Below are 26,445 nucleotides of genomic sequence, written 5' to 3' on the forward strand. Positions count from 1 at the left end.
CCATGCCACCAGGAAGAAACCTTTTGATGCCTCCCCGAGGGTAACATTTGAAAGATTGGAGCTGTTAAAATATCTTTGTTAATAATGTATCGTCCCATATTTTTTGTTAATTAAGAGCCAATTTATCAAGTGCCAGCAGGGTTTCTCACTAGTGTCAGAAAGCTAGCGTTGCTTCACTGGTTCCGAACTACAGGTCCCGCCAACACTTGAGGACAGCACATCAGCCTGATGACACAAACTGCAAAGAGCCTGAGGAACCTCGTCCTGTCTTCTTCAAGCCTCCAAATCCCTTGGTGCTTGGCCAGGGATCCCAAGCAGGAAACACACTGCCTGGCACCTCAGCTAAAGGAGGGCCTGCCCAGGACCCATGCCAGGCCCTGGCTCATCCCCACCAAAAACTGAACTCAGCGGGCACGGTGGTGCCTGCCTATCATCCCAGCAGCTTGAGAGGCTGAGGCAGGAGGATCATGAGTTCAAAGCCAGCCTCAGCAATTTAGTCAGGCCCTAAGCAACTCAGCAAGACCCTGTCTGTAAATAAAAAATTGAAAAGAGCCGGGCGCAGTGGTGCATGCCTATAATCCTAGAGGCTCTGGAGGCTGAGGCAGGAGGACCGCTAGTTCAAAGCCAGCCTCAGCAACTTATCAAGGCCCTAAGTGACTCAGTGAGACCCTGTCTCTAGATAAAATACAAAAAGGGGCTGTGGATGTGGCTCAGTGGTTAAATGCCCCTGGTTCAATCTCTAGTACCAAAAAAAAAAAAAAAAACAAACTGAACCCATCAGAGCCCACCGTGCACAAGTCACCACCAGCACAGCCCCAGGTCTGCCTCGGGAAACTCATCTCCACCTCCCCCCACCGGGGGTCCACACTTCCTCCTTGATCCGGTCCTCCCCCACCCCCAGCTCAAGTGCTTCCAGCCTTCTGAAGCAGGAGACACTTTCTGGGCTCTGGGTGACTGCCCTCACAGAGGGGTGCCCTGGCCAGCTCTCCAGACACTCCATTTAACCTGTCACCATTGGTTATCTTTACCCTACAAGCCAGCACTGAGCCCTAAACAATTGGCTTCATGTTTCTGGGCCACAAGTCAAAGCCAGGTCAGGCAGAATAGGGGACAGCTGGAAAGCACGGAGTCGGTCAAATCCATGAAGCCAAGGGCCAAGGCAGACCCTGAAGCCCAAGCCCAGGACCCAGAGGAAACAGCAGGTGAGTCCGACATGTCCCCTCCCACCAGCCACAGCCCACCTGTCTGCTGAGCTCACTTGGGCTGGAGGGACAAGGGCAGGTCCTGTTCCCAGAGTCCCAGATCAGCCTGGTAGGGGAGGTGGGAACAAAGGGTTATAAGGAACACCACGGAGGCTCTTTCCACCAAGTGCTAAAAGGGCTCAGAGGATGGAGGTGACCAATGCCTACCACCAGCTGAGTGGATAAAGAAAACGTGGCATGGCCCGGCAGGACAGTAGTGTTGCACCAGGAAAAGGAAGGACATGTGACAGATGCTACACCATGGGCAGACCTCAAAATCACAGAAATAAGCCAGTCACAGACAGGATACCCTGTGGGTCCACTCAGACGAGGTACCAGGGGTAGGCAAAGCCCTAGGGACAGCACACAGAACAGGGGTCACAGGATGGTGGCTGGGGGAGAAGTCGTTTAATGGGAGCAAAGGTTTTCTTGGGATGATGACAACATTTTGGGCATAGATAGTGGAGATGGTTGTGACATATTTCACATCATATTTTTTACAGCTGAAAAATATATTTTAAAAATATATATTTGTATGTTAGCTCAAGCATTATTTAAATGCCTTATTTGAAAAACAAAACCCCCTTAATCTCTCATCTTCTGCTTTTCTCTATTTTCCAATCAATATCTTAGCAAAATTGTTTGTATAGTTTTGGAAACAGCTTTTTAATTTTTTTTTTTAAAGAGAGAGGGGAGAGAGAGAGAGAGAGAGAGAGAGAGAGAATTTTTAATATTTATTTTTTAGTTCTCGGCGGACACAACATCTTTGTTGGTATGTGGTGCTGAGGATCGAACCCGGGTCGCACGCACGCCAGGCGCCAGGCGAGCGCGCTACCGCTTGAGCCACATCCCCAGCCCGGAAACAGCTTTTTAAAAACTCCTCACCTCTCCCAAGTTATGCACACCAGGCCCCTCCTGCATGTGTGCCTCTCGCCGGACTCCTCTCTGTGATTATGATCCCATACTCCTCATAGGAACCCGTGCGAGGCTGCAGGAGGGGCGGGGTAGCCTGTTGGGTCTTGAGCCCTGTGTAACCATGCCAGCGAGGGCATTCTCCCAGAATGGCCATGGACTGATCACTGCCCCCAGGGCTCCTGGGCTCCCTTAACTGTCCACATTTGTGAAGGCCTGTGTGGTTCTGCGCCAGCCAGAGACAGAGGTAGATTCAAAGGCTGCAGCACATGCCAGGGCTACGTGCGGGACATTCATCCATGCTGGGCTCATCAGCCACTCTGGCGCTCTGGCGTACGGGATGTCAATCTCAGGCTGGCCGACCCCTTCCAGGAAACTCCCGTGCCGCCCAGTGGGACACTCGCCTTTTTTGCTCCAGCCTTGACAACAGGCAAGGATTTAATGATTGGGAAGCACTTGGAGAGTCCAGAGTGCTCCATAATTGCCAACTCATAATCCCCCAGATTGTTCTCCGGGTGGCTGCGGGAGGTGAAGAGTCTGCTCTCGGCTTCTTGCTTCCTTGGTGTGGCTCTCACATAGGAACGAGGCCAGGGGCAAGCAGAGGCTCACTGCGCATGCTGGGGAGCAAGGGTTCCCAAAGAGGAGCCAGAGAGAGAGGGGCTTGATGATCCCGCAACTCTTGGATCCTCCCACACTGAGCGAGGATCTCTGATGACCTTGGCCCTGGGAATCTGCATTTTTATAAACGCCCCTGAGACAACTCTTTCCCTCTACTTTGGGTATGGATGGGTCTGAAGGAAATGTGTCGGTTTGGGGTAGCCAGACCTGGGTTCAAATCTCAACTCTGTGTTCTTATCAAGACCTCGGCAAGTCACTTAACACTAGGCCCAAAGGTGTTCACTGAAAAAGTAAATTTGTCAAGTTTCCCAGTCAGAGAAGGTTGCGAGTTGGAACACTCTGCATCAGCCCTGGGACTTTACTGTGCACGCAAGTATGACCAAAAGGTGAAAAGTCCCCCAGGAAGGACCTGTTGTCCCAGAACTTCCCCTGTCAGTCTAAGCAGGGAAGCTTCTCTCATAATTGACAGGAACGACTCCAGATTTACTATCTCACCGGGCAAAGCTCATGACATTCCCTTCTGAGAAAAGGGAAGCCTAAGGAGTGACGGATGGCGTCCTAAGGAGTCCAGAGGCAGTTCCGGCAGGAGGGAGGCCCTGGCCCAGCCAAGGCCCCATTCCTCACCCACTGTCTCTCCATCGTCAGAGTGGCTGGTTCTGTTCCACCGCCCTGCTGCCTGGCCTAGACGTGTCACAATAGCGAGGTCACCTTCCTGCTTCGGGTAATTTTCCTTGGAGGCAAGACGGATCCATTTTTAACAGCTCTTCATTTCAGCAGAGAATGCCCCCCTGCCTCCGATGGGGGCTGGGGGCCAGACGGGAAGAGAAGCTTTGTTCTTCTGACCAGTGCTGACAGTTTAATTAAACCCAGCTTGAGACAGGGTCGCTGGGGTCAGGCATTCTTCAACAGGGCTCCGGCAGAATCTCACAGCCCTGCAGCTCCAACCACCAGGGCCCTGTTAATGAGTTATCGTGGTCCTTACAGCAGGGATATAAATAAGGGGAAATAAATGCCCTGGGCTGCCCTTAATCACCCACCCCCCTCTTCCCCCTAGGCCCAGCAGAGACGAAAAAGGTCGATCTTGTCGGGACTCATATTGGTTTCAAGGCTAAAAGGCGGCCCAAGGGAACTGTTTCCAGATGCAGCTTCTGGACAAGACAGGGGGGGACGCAACCAGCCAGAGCAGCCGGACCTGGAAGGACAGAGAGCTGACTCACCTGTGCCCCACCCCCGAACCTGGGGTTCAGTGAAAACTGGGGTTTGCTGCTCTCAGGAAGTGGCCAGGTTTCGAACATGGCCCTCTAACCCCAGCCTCACCCTTGTGCTGGTCCGTGGAAACATCATCACATCCTCTGGGGGTTGTTGGCTGGCAGGTGACGGAGCAGACTCCAAACCCAGGTGAGTGGGAGGTTATGGAGGATGAGGGATGTGTAAGTAGCAGGGAGACAGATGACAGGGCTGCCTGTTGGGAGGGTAGGCGGTGGGAGGCTGGGTGGTGGTAAGTGGAGGGGTGGAGGGATGGGTAGGTGGGTGGGCGAGGGTAGGAGGTGCCTGGCTGGTGGGTTGTTGGAATGCATGGGGGGAGTAGGTGGGTGATATTTACTGTGACCTTCAGCAACAGCAGACAAGACTCAAATCTGGCTCCGTCCCTTGGCTGTGTCACAAACCCTCTGAGCTTGCATTTATTTCCTCTATAAGATGGAGGAAATGCTGCTCTCTCAGAGATGCTGCTGACAGATCCAGATCCTGTTTCCAGGTTTTTCAGGACGAGCCTGGCACAAGATGACCTTCCACTCGTCCTGATCATTACTATAAGGACTGCAGTTCCTGAAACTGTTCCTGTCCGCCCTGGGACATAGAGGCAACAAAAGATGTCACGGGCAGGCTCGCTTCTGCAGTGGCTAACTCTAGACGAGGAGGAGGTGGGTGCCCTCTTCTAAAGGGGGGGTGGGCCCCCACAATGGGAGCATCCTCAGGCAACACAGACTTCACCTGTCACTTCAGGGCACCAAGAAATGTTCCCAGGGGCAACATCACCTCCTGATTCCATGTCTCCTCTCCTTTCACTACTCAGCAAACTAGTACCAAAGCAGATTCCCTTTGCCAACAATGACTGTCCCACACTGAATTCTAGCCCGTGGCCTATGGAGCCCTTCTCCTGGTGGCAGGCCAGCCTCCCTCCATGGCCTCCTCTGGGTACTTCTGCAGGGCGCCCTTCACCACCCATGAAAAGAAGCCAAAGCCCCCTGGGGGACGGTCCCCACACAGCGAGGGATGATTCTGAGTTAGGGGGTGAGATGCTGGTGAAAGCTGATCTCCACAGGGATGGGGGACACCTGCACTGATGCTGGATTAATGCTCAAGTGTGGGGTCACTTGCAGGCTGGGAGTTGGGTTGGCCACCCTCACAAGCAATTCCAGGGTGGGCTCCCTAACATGTCCCTAGCGCCTCCCTCAGGCCACAGCGTGCACACCTGAAAGAGGGCTGCACCATCCTTCAAGCCTCAAAGTAGCAAGGCACAGACCAAGCAATGAACCCGTGGACTGCACCACCCTTGCACTCTGTGGCCAAGAGTCCCTCTCAGCACATGTGGTCTTGCTCCAGCCCATTTTCATGCTGATTTGGCAAAGCCTCTGCATGAAAGTTCCTAATTTACTCCAGATGCAAAGGATTAGTAACAGATCCCTCCAAAGCAAAGAGAAGGTCAACAGGTGAGAGACCAGAAACGCTACCTCCCATCCTACCCTGCCTTCTCAGGAATCCCTCTCACTCCCAGCTCCCAAGGAGGCCTGGGGTCCAGAGTTCCCACTAGCCCCAGTACAGCTGACTGGCCAGGGGAATGATCATCTTGACCTAAGATGGAACAATCAGATTCTTCCAGAAATCAGGAGTTGAAATCCCAAACACTTCAAGGATCGAAAAGCCTCAGCCACAGGAAACAGGAGGGGAGTCCGCAACGTGGCCGACCCAAGTGGCAGGAACTGAGATGCTCCAGTAAACCCGGGGCACTGCTTTGCAGGGAAGAGTGGGACAATAAGGTGGATGTTCTGAAAAACTAGAAGCATCCTCACATCTCAGGTGCCACGAGGGCCAGCTGAACCTTCATTCCTGCCTACTGGCTGCGCCCTTACGCGGTGCTCCCAGGGCTTCGCTTCTGTTTCTGGAACCAAGCCAGCCCAAGTGCTTCTTGGCCAGACCAATGGGGGAAACTAGCAGAGAAGTTAGACGCTCAGGTCCAGAGAACAGGGGTAGAGGTGAGGTAAACTAGCTCCTCTACCCTCCCCTATGGCCACTTCCAAGGTGAAGATCTCAGGAGCCCACACGCCAGGAACAAGGAACCAGATTAATAAAAGGCATGAACTCCAGTCCTGGGTGACACGTGGGGGTGTGGGGCAGGGAATCCTCCCCAGAGTCCTCCTGGCTTGCACACCTCCCTTACAGAGATCAGGAAATATCTAGGGGCTGGGGGTGTAGCTCGGCAGGGCAGAGTGTGTGCTCAGCATGTGTGAAGCCCCTGGGTTCAATCCCCAGCACCAAAAAGAGAAAGAGAAACAGAAGAGAGCTAAATAGTCTGTGGCCCTGGTCCAGCTATGCCTGCATTCGAAGGATCTCCTGCCAAGAGTTCAGTGTGGAGGGAGAAGCAGTAAGTGCTGAGAGAAAGTTCTGGCTCTAGAGCCTGCACATATTCCCAAAGGGCCCAGGTGAGAACATCCAGCGTCTCTAAAGGCCACGGGTCCATCTGGCTCCCAGCCCAGGAGAATGCCAACAGCAGGTGTCACACAGACTCCTGTCCTCTTCAAAGGCTCCTCAAGCCATTCAATCCTCGAATAGATTTCCTTGTGCCAGCCTTTGGTTATAGAATCTGATTATTTAACAGTTGCTAAAGCATAGAAATCCCTTGAGACATGAAACCATGAAGAGCATAGGGCTAGGAGTCCAAAAGGGGCTTCAGAGGGACTCTGAGGAAGTCACAATACCTTTCCAACCTTGTCCCAGCAGTTGGAGACACTGCCTGCATCATGGTCACACGTCAGGCTGTGCACAGGAGCATGATCCCCCACAGGGCTACTCACTCCAGTTATCAGGGACATGAGAGACATCCACAGTCAGGCCCCCAGCACTCAGAGAGCCCAGGCTGCCACCTGCCACCTCGCCCCACCTGCATCAGGCTTACCGACATGACCTGGAGCCTCCTCCTCCACCTGGGTGCTCTCCTAGAGCTCCTTCAGGGAGGAAGCAGCAGCCCCCATCTCTCACCCAGTGCCCTGTTGGGCAAGCAGAAGGCCCCAGACAATGGTTCCAAAGGTTGCTAGTGACAACAATTAAGGGGGCTCCAACTCTCCTAACTCAAAATTCAAAAACTTAACAGTCCTCTGAAAAAATACATAAGCTTATATGGCTGTTCTAAGTCGTTATAGAGAGCAAAGTTAAGAAAAACATGTCATTAGAAAGCAGGTTTAGGGCTCAAAGTTAAGAATTACTCTTTTTTTTTTTTTTTGCAGTGATTATCAAAACCACAACCTCACACACACTAGGCAAGCACTCCACCACTGAGCTCTATCCCAGCCCAAAAGGAATTTTCTGATATGCAGATCTTTCCAATAAGGGAATGGATTGCCTGGGGAGGTGGTGAGCACCCCATCTCTAAAGGTAGCCAAGCAACAGCTGCAGGCGATATGCTAAGGAGCTGTAGAGGAGGTTCCTTAGTAAATCTTCAGGGTCCTGTCCAACCCAAGAGTCCACAAAATGAAATGCATGGTAGAACAATTCCAGACACCTCTGGGAAATCACAGATCAGAAGCATTAGCAACTGTCCTTTAAACCCAAAAGCAGCACATTGACCACAAATAAAAATATGGCTTTCCACCCTGGTTGGTAAGCTCGTCTACTAAACGGTGGAAGGAGCAGAAAACAAATTAGTCTGAGAAGGGCTTATAGCTGAAAGAATCAATATTCAACCCAAGGTGCGAGATCCAGGGCATAAGAAGGACCCCTGCAAGGGCTGGCGGAGGTCAGTGCCACCCCAGCTCTCCTGCCCCTGCACTGCTGGGGGCAGCGCATGGGATGGATGAACTGGGTTCTTTCGAACGCTTGTCATGGAGAAGCGTCTCACACAGCACCTGGCCTGGCCTTTGATGGCCCAAACCCTTCCTGCCAGGTGAGGAGCAGCAGGAGAGGTCATGAGAAAGTCCAGGCCCCACTGACCACAGGTGGAGAGAAGACCACAGGCAGAATATTCTGACACTAAGCATCACTCACAGTCGGGACAGCGCCTGGTTATTCTGGAACAGCAGTTCTGGCAACGTGTGCAGCTGGTTCCGGTTCAGTCGTCTGAAAAAAAAGAGAACAGAGGAGTTGGAAGTCACCTAAGTGTCCAGGAAATCCAAAGGACTGCTCTAGAATTCCCTTGAGACACAAGGGTCTGGATTCAAGACTTAGCAGGGTCAGAGTGTGAGCCCAGGGGAATCGTCTTCAGTGGGAACCCCACCATCCAGGACCTGGAGGGCAAGAGTGACCTCCAAGAAAGGCACTCACCAAGTCTCCCTGCCAGTCACCATCACCCGGCACATCTGCAAGAACCTCTGTGACAGGGAAGGACTGACTGGCCAAGAAACGTGAGATTCACCCTCATGGGGAAGATGGCCAAGCAGCCCCCATTCCTAATTGCTTGTGGTGAAGCAATGATTTAATGTTTTTTATTGTTTGCTTTGGTCTTTTTTCAAAATAAAAATAACTTGATCTTTTTAATTATTCATGAAAAGGCATGCTTTTAAAATCCAAAATCATAAGAGAAAAGTGCTCAACCACAAGCATTTTTCTCACTTAACAGTTTGTGCGTGGCTTTCTATGCCAAACAATAGAAACTTCCTTTTTTTTTCCTTTCTCTCAGTGCTGAGAATCTAACCCAGCCTTCATGCATGCTAGACAAGCGCTCCACACTGAGCTTCACCCCCCAGTCCTCCTTTGTGACTGAACAGTATGTCCATGACTTTAATTCCCTGGAGGCTGGACAGAGATGTTTTCAGCAGTACAAACAGAGGCAGGAGCAGGAAGTCTGATTCTGGAATATAGCCTGATGGGAAGACATCATGCAGAAAGGACCCAGACTTGTCCTGCATTTAACCAAACTCATCTCTCTCACCTTAAGCAACTAATTCTTTGACACCAGAATCGAGGATATGCAAAGGATACAATCTAAATCTTGGAAAACTATAAAAGACAATATTAAAAGTTAATAATTATTGTTTAGCCTCTACAGAACCTCAGCCCAGCAAGGGGCCTGAGACTCATAACATATACAGCCCTGGTCCACGGACAGCCTGCTGGGTACCAGCTGGGAGGTGCCTGGAGCTGCACCATCTCTGGCACTACCCCAAGGCCTACTGAATCAGTGCCTGCACTTCAACAACATCCCCTGTGACTCGTGCACACATGAAGGCTGCAGAAGCACTGATGTGTGTCACAGCCCCTGCCAGTAAGGCCACAGCACAGCCCGGGTTACACACACTATCACTTTGAGTGGTTCTTTGACAGAACCACTATGATAAACCAACTCAGCCAAAATATTCTTCTAGAGGGAGAGAAAAAGAAACTCCATTTTATGCAGCCAGCAGTAACTCATCTGTGGTTACCTCCTAGAAGGTCATCTTTCATCTGATAGGTGAGAACTGTCACTGTCACCACATTGGGGACTGTCATGTTTCCAGCACGGTACAGACAATTAGATGTGCAGCTTTAGGAGACCAGCTGGAAGAAATTGACTTTAAAGGGCAGCCTCCTAGGGAAACACACTGTTGCCTCGAGAAAGAAAGAGACCACCACTATAATCCTCACAGCCACCCGAGGAGACATCAGGTGGCTCCAAGTTCCTTAACACTGGTCTAATCAATTAATCCTGTGTTTCCATGGCCTGAAAATTGCTGGGGTTTGTATTGTTTTCCCCTCAAGCCTTTCCCATTTTTCTGACTTCAATTTTTGTAAAACATTTAGGGGGAAAAAGGAATTCAATGCCTAGTTTAAATTTAGAAAATCAAAGGGTACCAAAGAAGGGAGCCGGCATGCGAGGGACCCATAGGACACTCCGAATAATAAAGGCAGCAGTGCCACCGTCATTCCAGCCTTGGCCGTGCGCCAGGCTCTGGGAGAGGTGTTTGATAGGCAATATTCCATCAGTGGAGGGAAAGCAGAGTAAGAAGGTGGACTTCTCTCTCCTGGATAAGACAACAGCGCCTCCCAGTCACGCCCACAACCTCCTCCTCGCAATGACCCCATGGGAAGGTCTCACTACCACCATCGCAGTGCCATGGGCCTGGCTCTTAACAGCTGCCCAGGGTTTGTCTGTTGGCCTTGCTGAGTGTCCCTCTTTGAAAGATGAGAGAATCGGGATGCCAAGAGGTGAGCGAGTTGCCCAAGTCACGCTGAGTGGTGTAGATGTGGGATTGGGAAGCCTGCCTGTGGGTAGCTCCCCATCCCAGCTGAGCCCCACGCAGCCAACTCATGGGGAGCTGAGCATGCTCTGTGTCCTCCCAGCTGCAGGCCAGCAGGTGTAGCCCATCCTCCCCGGCCAGTAGAGCCACACACTTCCATGTCTACACTTAACAGGAACCAGCTATGTCTGTCCTCAAACTCGTTTATCACACAGGTACTTTATGGAATTCAATTAATTTCATTCACAAATGAACTAAGTGGAAAAAGAAAAAAACCATCACTATGAAAACCAAGCTGAATGCTTTCAAAAGATTCAATAAAATGGAAAGCTGCTAATTAAAGAGCTATTAAATTAAATAGAAGACTTAATTCTCCACCAAGATTGCTTCCAAGTGCTTTTTAAAAAAAAATCTTACTTCACCTTGAAGAAAGCAAAACAAAACAAACAAAAAAAATCTTAAACAAGGTATGTAAGTGTGGTTTAGGAGAGGAGAGCAATACAGGACCGATCGAGTGTCTCATGCTAAAAAGAAAGTCTTGTCAATAAATAAATAAATAAAATTTGGGGAAGGGGCCGATAAATGCACATTGACATGTTTTAACTGAAAATGAAATGTTTACAGTCTACGTGGCTTCTCATCGCTCCCCACTTCAACCAGCTCCCATGATAAACTGATCCCCTCTGGTATCAGACAGGGTGGCCACTAACTGGCCATTCACAAAAAGGCATGGGCACCTCCAGGGACAGAACAACTGTCCCCTGTAAAATTGCTGGTGACCCACCCGGAAGAAAGGAACTGAAAAAGGACAGAAGGACTTAGTCTACAGTGACAAGTCACCACTCCAAGAAGAAGACCCTGGCCAGCCTGGGGTGGTAGCAGCAGGCAGGACAGGGACCACCCTGGTTGCGTGGAGACCCCTCCCCCACATCTCCTCCTCCTCCAGGGCGGAGCAGCACAGAGCTGGAGCCAGAAGGGGCTAGGTCCAAACCAGCCCCTCACTGCCAGGTCATTAATATGTATTTTGTTCTAAGCCTTGTAAAGGAGGCAGACCCGGGACTACACATCTGGTCTAGCTGTGAGCTCCTTATCGCTCAGTTTCAGGCCTGGAGGAGGAACACAAAAGAAGATTGCCTTGATTTTCTTCCAGGCTGCAAGAAGGCAGCAAGAGGATCGCATTCTTTCCCCTGTGTTTAATGCCTTCCTCTCTTTGATATTAGAGTGAAAGGTGGAGTATTAGGTGCTAGTCACTGGGAGCTCAGACTCTGAAGGGGAAGTGATCCAGGTTCTAATCTCCTCGTAGGCACCGCTGTGGGCAAGTGACTTAACCTCGGTGCACCTCTGTTCCCCGTCTGTAAAATAACACTCGCAGCAGTGTTGTTTTTGAGATTAAATGAGAGTGCAGGTCAAAGAGCTCACCTTGGTTCCTGGCACAGAATAAGGCACCCGGTGGCAGCTATAATTGCTATTAAAAACTCACTTCAAGAAAATCCATGAGAAAAGCACAGAGAATAAAATGAAAAGTGCCCGCTGCTATCCCACCACTCAGTATAATTGCTTTCTTTCTCTTATAATCTGCTCACATAGTAAGCGGTTTTATTTACAAAAATGTCACTTCCTACCTTCCCCGCTTAATATATATAGGCACATTTCCATGGTCTTAACGGTTCTTCAAAAAAAAATGTGATTCTATATCTTACTCCATCAAAATGGTTGTTTCTAATTTTTTTTGTATTTCAATAATATACAATGAAAATCCTTATGTATAAATTTTTCAACCATGTCTCTGATTCTCTGATTGTTTCCTTAAAATAAAACAGACTATCTGATTCAGAGAGCGTGAACTCCAGGACCCTTGAAACCTATAACCAGACGACTTTGCAGGAGGGACAGACAGACAGGTGGCCCCATGACTGAGTGCCTACCTCACCCCACGCAAAAAGCCTTTTCTTTCTCCTTGTCACTAATATACAAAAACTGATCAAGACTCAAACCTGAAACAAACCACGCAAATCAGAACATGCTGGCACCTTCCCATGTCCCCGCTGTTGCTCTGAGTACCTAAGCCATCTTGACGGTCCCCTCAGCACACGAATGGCTTCTGCTAAGAACACACAAACCCACCTGGGGGTGCAGCAGGGTGGTAGAGCGCTTGCCTAGCGGGCCCCGGGGCCTGGGTTTGATCCCTCACACCAAAAAACAAAAACCACACAAATCAATGAACAGGGCATATGCCTGGAGACGAGATGGCAGGAGGGACTTGTGGGGAGGTTTTCCCATCACATATCTTCAGGGACAGACAATAGAGAGTCGCACTAGGGATGGTGGAAGTGCACTGCCAGGTTCCTCTGCCACCAGCTCCCCACGCCCTGCGACCTCTCCCCTGGCTGCAGCTCCACCCGCTGCAGGCTCCACTGTGAGGCACAGGCAGGCTGGCTGGGGGCTGGTGTCCGCCCCCCAGGGGCTCCCTCATTGGTTGCATCTGCAGCTTGACTGCTGATCCCTTTTGTGCCCTCCCCAGTGCCCCCCACCCCCAAGCCTGCGCCCTGCCAGTACTCACAGCCGCTCCAGTTCCTTCATGTCATCGAAAGCCCCTCGCTCCACCGCCACGACCTGGTTCTCCATCAGCTGCCTGGGGAGACAAAGAGACAGGACAGCTGCAGCGTCAGACCAGGACTCCCAGAAACAGCTGGCACCAGGGAGGAGCTGAGGCAAACTCTGCCAGGCGACGTTGGCACAGGGGCAAAACAGGAGCCGTGCCCAGGCCCCACACAGACCCACGTCCCAGCCTGGATGGACACAACCTTGCCAAGTCCCCAACACAGGCTCCTCAGCACACCCAGGCTGACAGCAAGCTGCGCATCCTGCCCGAGCCCCAGGCTGACCCCTCTGAAGCCACCTGCCTCAGTGGTCCCAAGATGTGCCCCAGGGAGGCTCTGAGCTGCTGGTGCAGGTGTCCTTATTTAACCCAGAGGGCACATGTCCGAGGGGCAGAGCAGGGGGCAGGGGGTGTTGCCCAGTATAGAGAGGGGAGCTGTGCCCTGGGCAGAGCCCAGCATGCAGCAAACCCCCCCCCCACAGAGCTGGCACCCCCATCCCCACCCCGCCTGGCCCCATCTGCTGAAGAAAAAAGTGGGTGCCCAAGCCACTGAACCACCCGGCTCCGTGGGACTCTGCATGGTGTCACCAACCAACAGGCTCAGAGACCAGGGTGTCCAGCTGGTGAGGCAGCATTTCCACCAACATAGGGATTGTTATGTGATCATTTTTGAGGGAATAAAGTATGTTTTTCTCCTGTGTTTTCCCCTTTCCTCTCTCAGGTGACTTATGTGTCCTAGCATGGGCCACGGACAGAGTTTGGGGCAAGGTGGGGGTGGTACAAATATCAGGAGGGGGGGGACCGCCCTCAGACCCAGAAGAGGGAAGGGGTCGAGGTCAGTGGGTTCTGTAGAAGCAGAGACCTCTGCCCAACAACTTGTCACCTTTGACTTCAGAAAGGATTGGCCATAAGGTCCCCAGTTCCTTCAAAGACCTCAGAACTGCAGAGCAGTTCTAAAAGAACTGAGACCCCAGGATCCTTGCACTATCCTGGGAGTCAGGGGTGAGGGACCTTGTAACTGTCTGATGCCCAGGTTCATAAGAACCCTGGAGACTGTTCCCGGCTGAACTGTGCCCCAACCCACCCACATCACTCCAAATGCTGAAGCCCAGCGCAGCCATGGGGAGACAGGGCCTCTAGGGAGGCGGGTGAGGTGAATGGGGTCAAAGGATGGGCCTTACCAGAGGACTGGTGACCTTACAAGAAAAGCAAGAGGCACCACAGACCTTCTCACACAGAGAAAGCCATGTGAGGACCCAGGTGGCCATCTCCAAGCTGGGAAGAGATGATGCCCACCCTCCAGCACCTTGGTCTGGGACTCACAGCCTCCAGAACTGTGAGGCAGCCTGCGTAGGCCCCCAAGAGCTGAAGCTGACTAACACAGAGACCTAAGAAGTCTTCGTGGCCGCCAGACTTTCCCTGGTCCCCGCCCCGGAGGAGCCAATGGACAAGCCCTTCGCCATGCCCCGTTTTTCAGCCTTGAGGTGAGTGATAGGTGCTCTGGGCTGGGACTCAACCTCCCCCCATCCTGCTCCCAGAGGTCCCAAGACTGACTCCACAGTGGACAGCCAAGCTGGTGGACAGCCCTTCAACCACTCTCCAGGGCTCTGCCCAGGGCCCCAAGGCCACTGCCAGGGTCGGAGTGGGAGGGAGGCCATGGGGGAGGGGCATCCTGTACTCACAACACCCGGAGCTGCTTGAGCCCCGCAAAGTCATTCTTGTGGATCCGGGTGATGTTGTTGCCGTTGAGTTCCCTGGTGGAGAAACGGGAAAAGGAAACGGTAAGATGCCCAGGGTGGGCTCCCGGCTACACCAACCACCTCGCCAACGGGGCTGGGGGTTTCCGGTTCAGCCTCAGACCCCAACTCTGTGCCCAGGCCCAACAAGCTGGGGCCTCTTTTCAACAGATGTCACACCAGCAGGGAGGACAAGGCCAGGACACATTGCTGAGAGTGCTGCAGAAACCAAAACCACGGTCCCTGCCCCAAGGATCCCAGGCTAGATGGAGGGACAGGACACTCAGGCAGGAAAGAATTCAGAGGCCAGCCCATGACAGGCTATTCTGACGACATCCTCGCTAGTCACCTGTGCCCTCACCTATAAACAGGAATGACAACTGTGTCCACTGCAGAGGGCCCCTTGGCCATCTGGTCCTTGCTCCCTTCCAAGGGCACATCTGCTCCTCCCTTGACCCCTGGATCATCCCCTGGGCACTTTGGACATGGACCTTACTCAGGCCATCTCCGCCCCACCTCCCACCTGGCCTCCCAGAGCAGCTCCCTTGGCCTCTGTGGGGTCACTCCTCTTCCCCCAAAGCCTGCTCGGCCTCAGCAAGGCAGGCCGCAGCAGCAGGGAGGGGCTGCATGTCCCAGAAACCTCCTCCTCTGAGCCACACACAACACACGCTCAGACCTGGCTGCATCCCTAGCTGTCCCCTTCAGCATCTAAGTTGTCCCCCCCTACCCCGGGCAGCTCCCACTCATAGCCACGCTGTCTCCTTTCCCACCACGGTCACAGTCACCTGCATGCTTTGCATCAACCTAAGTTCCCCCACCCCAACACACACACACACACACACACACACACACACACACACACACACACCATGTTCACTACAGCTCAATCTTCTCACAACAAACTTTGGCTTAAATTTCCATGTATGGCCACCATCTCAACCCCAGTGCAAGCTACTAGGAAAGTAGCAAGCTCCAGGTCCCGCACGTGCTGAGGTGTGGCGGGTAGAGGAGAGGGTCTACCAAGGATGGTGACACACTTGACTCACTTCCACGTGCTCCAGGTACACATGTCCTCACACGGGACTGGAAAGTAGCCATCGTGCCCATCTTACAGATGAAGAAAAAGAGTTCTAAGAAGCTAGGTGCCTTCCTGAGGTCCCCAGCTGGTAGATGACAGAACCCACAGTGCGGCCTCTGACCGTGGGCCCAGGCTTTCAGTCCAAGCGGACAAGCCAATAGCTCCTTCAACCTGTCACTCTCTCTGCCCTTCTCCTTCTCAAGTCTGATTTCTTTGGATATAACTTTTTCAGAGTTGAGATAATTCAACAAGTATTTACTGAAGACCTGACCCCGAGGAACAGCTGAGAAACCTCATCTATGTCCACCGGGATCTGAGAAGGGCTTCGTGCCCTCCATATTCGCACAGCCTTCCCCCAGCCAATCACATCCTGTCCTAACTGCTGTAAGGACACTTTCTCCATGTGATGCAAGCTCTTTCCAACAGGAAGGTCTTTTCACATTGAACTCAATATTCTTCCCCGGAACAGTCACCAATCTGCTCCTTCTGCAATGTTCCCCAGACTTTGGGAACATCATAAGCTCTTTAAAACTGGCTCCCGTCCCAACCGAGCAGGCTTCCCTTGGGCCGTCCTGCTGAAACGTCACCCCCAAGCCCAAAACCGTGGCACTTTTGATTGTCTCATTCTCCTGATTATAAAAGTCTGTTGGCAGTAGATTGGAAGGGCAAACCTGTTAAACAACTTAAATGGACATCAACAGAACACCCACCGCTTAGTTGAGCTCAGCACCTCCATGACACCAAGTATGGAGAAGGGGCTTAGCCATTGGAAATGGCCCAGGTCTGCCCCTACTGACAAGGAAAGCCGTCCCCGACCCGAGATGTGGAAACGGGTTACAGAACAACCTGTGTACTATCAGCCCCTTATGCAAACCCCCCCACACACACACACACCTGTATAGGTGTGTGCCCAGGTGAACTGGGACCTGTGTGCCATCGATTAATGGCTAACTGCTAAGTGTGGTGAGACTCGAGGTGGCTTGAATTTCTTTTTATATTTTTCCACATTGCGATTTTTTTCAAAGATCTTCTATGTTGTATAAGCCAATGAAATAACCAAATTATTGCATTTAAAAATAAGAGTAACATATGCACATTTTTGAAATTTTTTCAACTTTCTGAATAAAGGGAAAAAAAAGAAAATCCTGCATGAGCCCATCTCTAAGAATAATTCCCATTAACATTCTGGCACCTTTCCCTCTCAAGTCTGATTTCTTTGGATATAGTCTTTATAGAGTTGAGATAATTCAACAAGTATTTACTGAAGACCCACTGCAAGGTTCCAGAGAGGACAAATGGGACACAAGTATCACCCACTTCCACAGCTGACTCCCTGTTTGTCCTCTTAAGGTTCTGACCAGCCACAAGATGACCCAAGCTCTTGGACCATTGTTTTGATACTTTGTTTTGATATTTTTCACTTAAAAACAATACTGCAATCCGGGTGTGGTGGCATGTGCCTATAATCCTAGCGGCTTGGGAGGCTGAGACAGGAGGATTGTGAGTTCAAGGCCAGCCTCAGCAACAGTGAGACGCTAAGCAACTCAGTGAGACCCTGTCTCTAAATAAAATACAAAATAGGGCTGGGGATGTGGCTCAGTGGTCGAGTGACCCTGAGTTCAATCCCTGGTACCAAAAAAAAAAAAAAATTACCATATAAAGCTGAGTGGGCCTTTCAGAGGAAAACGCTCATAGGAAAGGAGTCCCTCTGTCATTGGTCACAGGAACTCTGACCAATTTTATAACCACTCATTCATTCCTTCCTTCTCAAGACAACCTTGGCTTACAAGGCAGTTGACTATGATAATATTTCCATTTCACAGATGGCAAAATGGGGGCAACGACAAATGCCAAGACACGACTGACAACCTGTCAGACATGGAACGGGGCATCACTGAGGATGGAATTCCCATTAGGCCAGGTGGGGGTGGACAGGCTCACGGGGACTTCCAATGCCATCTGGCACCTGCCAGCCTCTCTTCTCACCCTTTTGTGCCACTGCCCCTGTGCAGACACTGGGACACATTCCTTAGCCCAAGACCAAGCCCTCCTTCCCATTCCCTACCTGTCACTCCAGCCCCACTCGAGGGAAGGACTGGACAGGCAGGGAGAGGGGACAATGAGGCAGACAGCAGAGCAAACACAGCCTCTCTCCCGCAGAGCAAACACAGCCTCTCTCCCCAGAGGCCCTGCTGTGGTTCCAGAGAGGACTGTCGGCAGAGGCCAAGGCCCACCCCACCTGCCCCACACCAGCCTTGCTCTCTATGCCAGAGCTAAGTGCCCTCTCTCAGGGGGCTGCCCCTACCCAGCAGGCAGCGGCAGGACAGAGGCAGAGCTCACGAAGCCCCCGGGCCTGAGGGTTGCTGCGTACCGAAGTGTTTTTCCACTGAGGCTGAGAACATGGCCTCTTCGGGGTCCTCGCAGGGTGGCCACCAGGAAGGAGCGCCCAGCCTGGCTCCAAACACGCTTCATCTCCCGCATCCTCACAGCCACCTAGGAGATGAGTCCCGTCCCCTCCAACGTGCTGATGAGGAAACTGTGGCACAGGCTGGTGAAAAACTAACCCAGCACCACACGACGGATAAACCGTGAGGCCAGGGTCGAAGGCGGCCAGCGTGATTCCAGGTGCTTTCCCTCCACCATGACCCCTCCTGTGGCTGGACTGTCCTCCAGTCATCCCCCTGTGCCCTCACCCCGTACCTTGGACAGAGCTGAGAAGTTGTGTGGCTGCTTTGGTTGTGAAGCACTTGCTCTGGAGCCCCAAGACCACTGACCTCTCTGTGCACATCAGGGAGGTCCCCAGCGGGGCCAAGCTAAGTGTGTTCTTAGTGGCTAAGATCTCGAGCTCTGGAGCAACTTCTGCTCCCCCCTCCCACTACCTGTGTGGCCTTGGGCACGTAGCTTAACTTCTCTCTGTGCCTCAGTTTCCCCATTTATAAAATGAGGGTGATGATAGCATCCGTCTTTCAGAAGTGTGGGAAGGTTTAAACGCCTTCCTATTTCTAAGACACCAAGTACCACGCCTGGCGCACCAATAGTGCTCTCTTTCAGGATTACTGTCATCGTGGTTATTTTCCTCAAGGACCACAGCTCCCCCAGGAGGTGCTGTCCCCAGGTCCAGCAGGCTAGTGACAAACTGACTGAGCAGGAGGAACCAGTTTCTCAGGCCCCAGGATGCTAAAGACCAGGGCAGATGCCCTAAAATGGTTCTTTCCCCTGGTGAGTCCACGGCACCCTTCTCCCTGAGGAGGAAATACACCCTGGTGGCCAATGGCCCTGATCTCCATCAGTCCCAGTGGGGCCCTGGCCTTAAAGGAAAAACCTCAGTGACAAAAGATTTTGGAGAAAATCCTCTGAAGTAAATTACCAAGGGAAAAAACAAAGGCTCACGAGGATTTCTCAACTCCTCTCAGGAAACAAATATTTGGTGGCCAGCATCTGGGTGTTTGTGACTAACCAACTGGACTCTCAGATTTCCTCAGGAACAAACACCTCAGGCCCTTCCCTCGAGGGTGACCTGGGAGCTGCCTGAGCTTTCTTCACAAGCATTTCTCACCCTGGAGCTCCTGCCTCCCTGGTTCCCTCAAGGACCAGAACATTCCCACCATGGCCCAAGCCCCTCTGAAAAAACTATACTCCTCCTGCCAGGTCACCAAAAACCAAACATTCTGCTCTAACTGTGAATGAGACAGGCCTCCTGGGCTGGGAAACTGCACACCTCGGCTCTTTCCTTTGAAATCTGACCCTTGCCAACTCCGAGGAGCTGAGTGTCTGCACAGTCAGTCAGGCAGGAGAGCTCAGGGGAGGCAGAATTTCCCCTCCAGGCTCTGCCCAGACTGTGGTCCTGGGGCCCAGGGCCCAGCACCCCATCCGCAGGCAAGCCCAGCCAGCTCGCTGACACCCACTCCACACCTCCACCCTGCGCCAACAGCCCTGCAGAGCCGCCAAATGGGCTCCCCATGTTTGCCCTGGCTCCCCTCCAATCTGCTCTCCAAGCCACAGCCGGAATGGTCTTTACAAGCTGCAAATCTGATCATTCCCTCCCCACTTAAGCCCTTCAATGCATCCCCATTGCTCTTGGAATCAAGACAAATCTCCTGACCATGAGCTACAAGTTCCATGTGGCCTGCCCTATGCCCACCCAGCCGGCCCAAGCTGGCCCTACCCTTCCTCCTGAGACCACCCCCTGTGGCAGGGCCTTTGAGCCCGCCATCTCTCTGCCTGGAATGCCCCCTGCTTCCCTTGGCTAAGCCACTCCAACTTCCCATCCTCTCGGTAGACGGAGCACCCGACTCCTCTGCTCAGGAGCACAGATTGCTGGTGGTTTTTTAGGAGTTTGGAGGAGTTCTTGTCTGATGTCTCAGCCCCTGCAGAGATCAGACTCCGTGAGGACACGGCTGTGTTGGCTTTTTCTCACTGTCTCCTCGGGGCCTAACACAGCACAAGCTCACAACAGATGTGTCAATAAGAATTTCATAAAGGCAGGAATGGATTTACATTAAATTGACATATTGCAAATAGCATTGGATTGAGTGGGTCTTCCATGTTTCCGTGTTCCCCGACTCCAAGAAAAAAGAAAAAAAGAAAAACATGAATTATTAAATGCTCTCCCCAAATTGATATCACCCCCCCCCAAAAAAAAAAACTCATAGTCACAAGATGCTGCCCTCCTACCCATACCCTCTGCGCTTCCAGGTCCTTCCATCCTCCTAAGTGAGCCCAGTATGTGCAAGACAACAGTGCCCTTAAGTCCAGCTGCCAAGCAAGAAAGCCAGGCCATTCAGGACCCCTCAGCAGACAAGGAGGAAGGAAGGGGCTCTTCCTCCCACTCGGGGGCTTCCTCAGGCTTCAGGAGAAGCAGGGAACAGGTGGAGTGGGCCAGCATCTTCCAGGGGCAGGCACTGTCCTGGCGGCCTCAGAATCACTAGCTCCATGTCATTCTCACATCAGCCTCAGAGGTGGGTCACTGACGCCATCCGACAGACGAGGAAACCGAGGCTATCCTTAAGCAGCAGTGTTGGGGAGCCAACCGAGATAGCTCGGTGCTTCAGCTGCAGAGCTCAGGCCGTGGCAGAGCTCAGGCCTGCACTTGAGCCCGGCTCCACCCTAGATATTCTATAACCTTGAGAAAATACTCTTCTATGACCTGACATGGTTTGTCCCCTCCAAAACTCATGGTGAAACCTAATCCCCATTATGAGAAAGGAAGAGATGGGACCTTTAAGAAGTAACTAGGACTATGCACTCAGGAATGGCCTAATCCATTCGTGCAATTAACGGATTATCTCAAAAGTGGTTTTGAGCGAGGCGTGGTAGCACATGCCTATAATCCCAGCAGCCAAGGAGGCTGAGGAAGGAAGATCACAAATTCAAAGTCAGTCTCAGCAACTTAGTGAGGCCCTAAGCAACTCAGTGAAACCCATGTGGTTCAGTGGTTAAGTATCCCTGGGTTCAGTCCCAGGTACAAAAAACAAAGAGTTGTGTCTACTATAAAGCCAGTTAGACCAGGTTTCTTATCATATAAAGCCCTGTGTCACCTTGGGATTCTGCTAGCAAGGAGGCTATCACCAGAAGTGGCCCCCTTGACATTAGACCAGAATGAACCCCTTTTCTTCGTTACGTCAATACATCTGGTAATGTGCTATTCACAACAGAAAGTGGGCTAAAACATGCTTCAATCTCTCAGCCTCACTTAACCATCTACAAAATGGGGACAACAATGTTATGTACCGTGAAAGTGCCCAGCTGGTGTTTGGTGAGGGCAGCCAGGGGGATCCTGGAGCATTGGATTGGGCAGGGGGTCCTAAGGGCCCAGAGGGCACAGCCATGGATTTCAGAGGGGTGAGGGCTGGTGGAGGAGGGGACAGCCCTGGTGCAGCTGCAAGCCTTGGCCAGGTGTCAAGGGACTCTGGAGTCAGGAGACCTGAGCCCAGAAGGCTGTGAGCCAGAGACTGCCCCCAGGAAACAGTGGTTGTGCCTCCCAAAAAACAGAGGCCACTGACCAGCCTGCCTTCGCCCTCAGGGTGGAAGACTGACTTTTCCTCAGCCCCTTTCCTGGGAAAATACTAGCCTCCTCCATCCGCTTCAACTGACCAGGCTGCCCCCTCAGCCTGAAGCAACCCACCCTCCCGGCTCTGCCCACCAACACAGGCACCTGATCACATCTGCCATCTGCAGGCCTCCGTGTAAACAGATCTTCCTCTTGAGCTGCCTCCCTGTATGCCCACCTAGCTCCAGGAGAGCTAAGAGGACAATCAGAGCTGGGTTCAATACGAGGTCCTTGGTGAAAGGCCACCCCACCCCCGGTAGGCTTGGAAAAGCAGAGGCCACACCTAGCTGCCCACCGACAGATCCCCAGCACCTACAAGGGTGTCTGGTACATAGTAGGTGTTCACTAAACAGGCCAGTCCCCCCACAGAGCCCCACTGCTGCTGGCTCATCATGCCAAGCCCTGGCACGAACTCCCACCTCCAGGCTAGGCCTTCTCTACGATCCTCGGGCCTCAGCAGGTGACAATCCTGCTCCCAATCTCACACTCCCCCAACCCAGCTGAGTCCACGGCCTGGAGAAGCCCAGGGGTGACTAGTCAGAGCCCCATGCCAGCAACACTTGCTGCCAATCCTGTGGCTCCAGTGCCCCAGGCTCCTAGAGACTCATCTCATCTCTCTGGCTTCAGCAGTAGTCCTAGTTATCCTAGCTCCACTGACCAAGCCAGCTGGTTTACGAAGCCTCATACTAGTACCTGGCTCTGAGGTTCCTTATCAGTCTTGATCTATAGATGAGGGAGCATAAAGGATTCCAGAATTCAAGTTCAAGGTTACCCAGCTGATGGCATGTCAGGCTCCAGGGCCAAGCTTCTTTTTCCCCCCTGTGTGTGTGTGTGTGTGTGTGTGCGTGTGTGTGTGTGTGCGTGTGTGTGTGTGTGTGTGTGAGAGAGAGAGAGAGAGAGAGAGCTAAAAAAAAAAAACTATGAGTGCAGTGGTGCACACACCTGCAATCCCAGCAACCTGGGAGACGGAGGCAGGAGGAGTGCAAGTTTAAGGCCATTTAATGAGATTCTGTCTCAAAATAAAATTTAAAAGGGCCGGGGAGGTAGCTCATTGACATAGCACTTGCCAAGCATGGGCAAGGTCCTGGGTTCAATCCCCAGTACTGAAAAAAAGAAATTATGGTAAAATACACATAACATAAAAACATCTGAACTATTTTTAAGTGTACAGTTCATCATTGTTAAGTATATTCACCTTGTTGTGCAACAGATCTCCAGAACTTTTTCATCTTGCAAATCCAAACTCTCTATTGTCCTAGAGTCCCTCCAACCAGCCCCCAGCCCCCACTGTGAACCACTATGCCTGCTCTCTATGCACTTGACGACTCCAGGTACCCCATGCAAGCAGAATCATGCCCTCTTTGTACTTCTACAACTGGCTGATTTCCCTCAGCAAAATGTCCTCTAGCTTCACCCATGTGGTAGCACAAGTCCACATTTTCTTCCTTTTCAAGGCTGGAAAATATTCCACTGTCTATATTTGTGCATTTTGCCTATCCATTCATCCACCAACAGACACGGTGCTGCTTCTACCTTTCAGCCACTGTGAACAGCACTGCTCTGAACACAGGTACATGTGTTGAACATATGTACAAATACCTCTGGGAGACCCTGCTTTCATTTCTGTGGAGTATATAACCCCAAATGGAACTGCTAGATGTAGGTGGTAATTTTACTTCTAAATTTTTGCCATTCATGTCCCCCAGCAATGACGTCCTTTCACCTTCCCGCGTCAGTGCCAGGGTTCTGACTTCTTAACATGCTCATCCTGTTTTTTATTTTCTGTTGGGGGATTTTTCTTCTTCTTTCTGGTAGCAGCCATCCTAACAGGTATGACGGGATCAGGGCCCAACTCTTAACCCCAGTTCCATGGTGCATTCTGTTCTGAGGGCCAAGCTGTGCCCCAGTCACTTCGCTACTGAGGCCAGCTTGCTCTTGCCGATCCCCTTCCTTGGTCTGGACCCCACCCCAAAACCACCACCCTGCAGTCAGGGCCCCACAGACAGCCACCACAGCCCCCAGCCACCCGCTCACTGCCCACCCAGCCCTGGAGAGGCTGCCCGCCCACCAGGTCCCTGATGCTGACCACCGGCAACCCCACCTCCCCACATCTCCCCGACTTTGCTCGCTGCCCTCCACCTCTGCATCAGAATCCCAACACTCCCTGTGCCAGCCTGCAACTTGGGCTCATCCCAAACATGTTCATCCAGGAATCAGTTGTGGAAATTTGCCTCTAGGCCCTGTGCACTCACAGGTGCTTTGTAAGAGACAAACAAATGAATGAAAGGAACGGGGCCTTCTCCACGTGCATAGAGTGGCCAATTTAAACCCTAAACACAAACACATTTCAGAGCCTCAAGCCTCGGCCTCTCGGGGAATGACCTAGCAGCTGGCTGTTTGACCCTGGGCACATGGCTCCACTCTCTGAACCTTCTCCTCATCTGCAGGGCAAGGCTAAGTACACCTTCCTCCCAAGTCTTTTGAGAGCACCTCACTGAGCCTGCTCAAGCCAGGGCCTCTAAATGGTGACCAAAGACACACGGACGCCCTCTCACTTCTCTCTGCCTCCATCCTTCTCTGACCCGTCTCAGCCCTCCCCCTTTCCTCTTTCCCTCCTGCCCACTGCCCACTTGTCCCTCCAAGCAAGCAATTTTCCAGCTCCAAGCTTGTCCTCCTCTCTGCAAACGTCTCCACCGCCCACCCCCCACCATCTGCCTCCCACCAGGAAACTGCTCCGCCCAGCGGTGCAGTGACCCGTCCCCTGTCCCTGCAGCTCTCCTCCTCAGACAGACTGTCTGCTCCGCACGGTTGGTCCTCCTCCCCACTCCACAGGCCTCTGACTGCCTCTGCTGGCCTAGGTTCTGTGCGCAGACATTCAGCCCATGTTCCCGTGCACAGGACAGGCCGCCGCTCTGCCACCATGGCCAGCTCCTCTCTGCCCCTTGCCTGGTGCCTGAGCTCTTCCTGGGGCTAAAGTGAGTCCTTCCTGCAGCCTGGAAGGATGTACTGTCTTCACGGGGACCCCGGCACCGAGCCGGATTTGCTAAAGCAAAGGTGAGAACCCACGAAATGCCTCACCAAAAGTTAAAAAACTCATTGAACACCTAGGGATCGGGTTCTGGGACTGAACCCACAAGTGCTCTACCACTGAGCTACATCCCCAGTCCTTTTTATTTTTAAGACAGGGTCTCACTAAATTATTGAAGGTTTTACTAAGATACTAAGACCGACCTCAAACTTGAGATCCTCCTGCATCAGCCTCCTGAGGAGCTATAATTACTGCACAGGCATGTATCACTGCACCTGGATTATTTCTTTTTAAAGTGGAGTCTTACTATGTTATGTTGCCCAGGATGCTGGTCTCAAATACCTGGGTTCAGGTCTTGAGAGTAGTTGAGACTACAGTACATGCCACTGTGCCCAGCTTCAATAGATATTATAAACATCAATTATATGCAAAGCAACAGGGATATAAAGATACACGAGATACAGTCCCTATCCTCAGGAAAGTCAAAATCTTAGGTACCCATCAGAAAACCACCTTATTAAAAAGGAGTAAACTTCTCTTCCTTACAGAATTCCAATTTATAAAAGAAAGAATCAGGGACCTAGAAAATTTCAATTAGATAATAATTATATATATATATATATATATATATATATATATATATATATATATATACATTTTTTTTTTTTTTGGTGCTGGGGAGTGAGCCCAGGGTCTTGTGCATGAGAGGCAAGCACTCTACCAACTGAGCTCTATCCCCAGCCTCAATTAGATAATAATTATTACAGGCAAGATTTATTAAGGGATGCTAAAATTAGTAGGTGAGAATTTTGTGTGTGTGTGATATTGAGGATTGACCCCAGGAGTGCTCTACCACTGAGCCCTTTTTATTTTTTGAAACAGGGTCACACTAAGTTGCTGAGGCTGGCCTTGAACTTGCAGTTCTCCTGCCTCAGCCTCCCAGAAGCTGGGATTACAGGCCTGCACCACCCCACCCAGCTAGTAAGTATGAACTTGAGGACAAAAAGGATATCGCATAGTCTCAAATTATCTTCCCCCAAATACTTACGACTTTCAAAAGAAGAGGTCTATCACTTAGGATGGAGACGTTGGCAGTCACCCTCCTGACCAGGATATGAAGGTTAACATCACCAGCAACAAGACACATGGCTGACATCTACTCCAAATGGACGGACTGAGAAGGGCACAATATCTCTGTGACATTCCTTCCAAAAATGTCTAGTCTCAATGAAATCCTGAAAACACACTAGACAAACCCAAACTGAAGAACATTCCACAAAATAACACTTTCAAGAAGTGTCAAGATGATGGAGAGCCAGGAGAGGCTGAGGAGCTCCCAGAGACTGAAGCTTAGGTAGAGCTGGAGGGTAATGCATAGCAGAAGCCTAGACGGAATATGGGAACAGAAAAGGGACATTTGTCAAAAAATAAAAAATAAATAACCTCGCAGAGGCAGAATAAGGTCTTGGTTAATAGAACTGCAATCACGCTAATTTCTCGGCTTGGTAATTGTACTACAATTACGCACAATGCTAATGTTGGGGGAAGCTGGTGGAAGCGTACGTGGGAATTCTCTAGATGATTTTGACAACTATTCTGTATCTTAAAATTGTTTTGAAATCAACTTTTTTTTAAGATTAAAAATACAGCAATGACAGCAAAACTTGTCACACAAAGCCAAAAATCACACTCACCACAACTAATAGGGCTTCCCACTCCCGGCTGGGCCTCCAACACCACCCTATTTCTTTTCTACA

The 26,445-nt window shown here is 51.5% G+C and overlaps 1 protein-coding gene across 1 annotated transcript in view; it reads right to left on the reverse strand.

Moving 5' to 3' along the window:
- The window catches only part of SLIT1 (slit guidance ligand 1), a 154,571-nt gene that overhangs the window by 120,075 nt on the left and 8,051 nt on the right, over positions 1-26,445 (reverse strand). Inside the window, exons 2-4 of the mRNA XM_081267070.1 lie at positions 14,480-14,551; positions 12,759-12,830; positions 8,031-8,102 (exon numbers count right to left, since the gene is read on the reverse strand). Of these exons, the coding sequence (XP_081123196.1) occupies positions 8,031-8,102; positions 12,759-12,830; positions 14,480-14,551 (216 nt within the window). The remainder of the gene's footprint in view (positions 1-8,030; positions 8,103-12,758; positions 12,831-14,479; positions 14,552-26,445) is intronic.

The sequence above is a fragment of the Spermophilus citellus genome (genome assembly GCF_964194105.1).
Source record: "Spermophilus citellus genome assembly, chromosome: 15".
NCBI classification, from domain to species: Eukaryota; Metazoa; Chordata; class Mammalia; order Rodentia; family Sciuridae; genus Spermophilus; species Spermophilus citellus.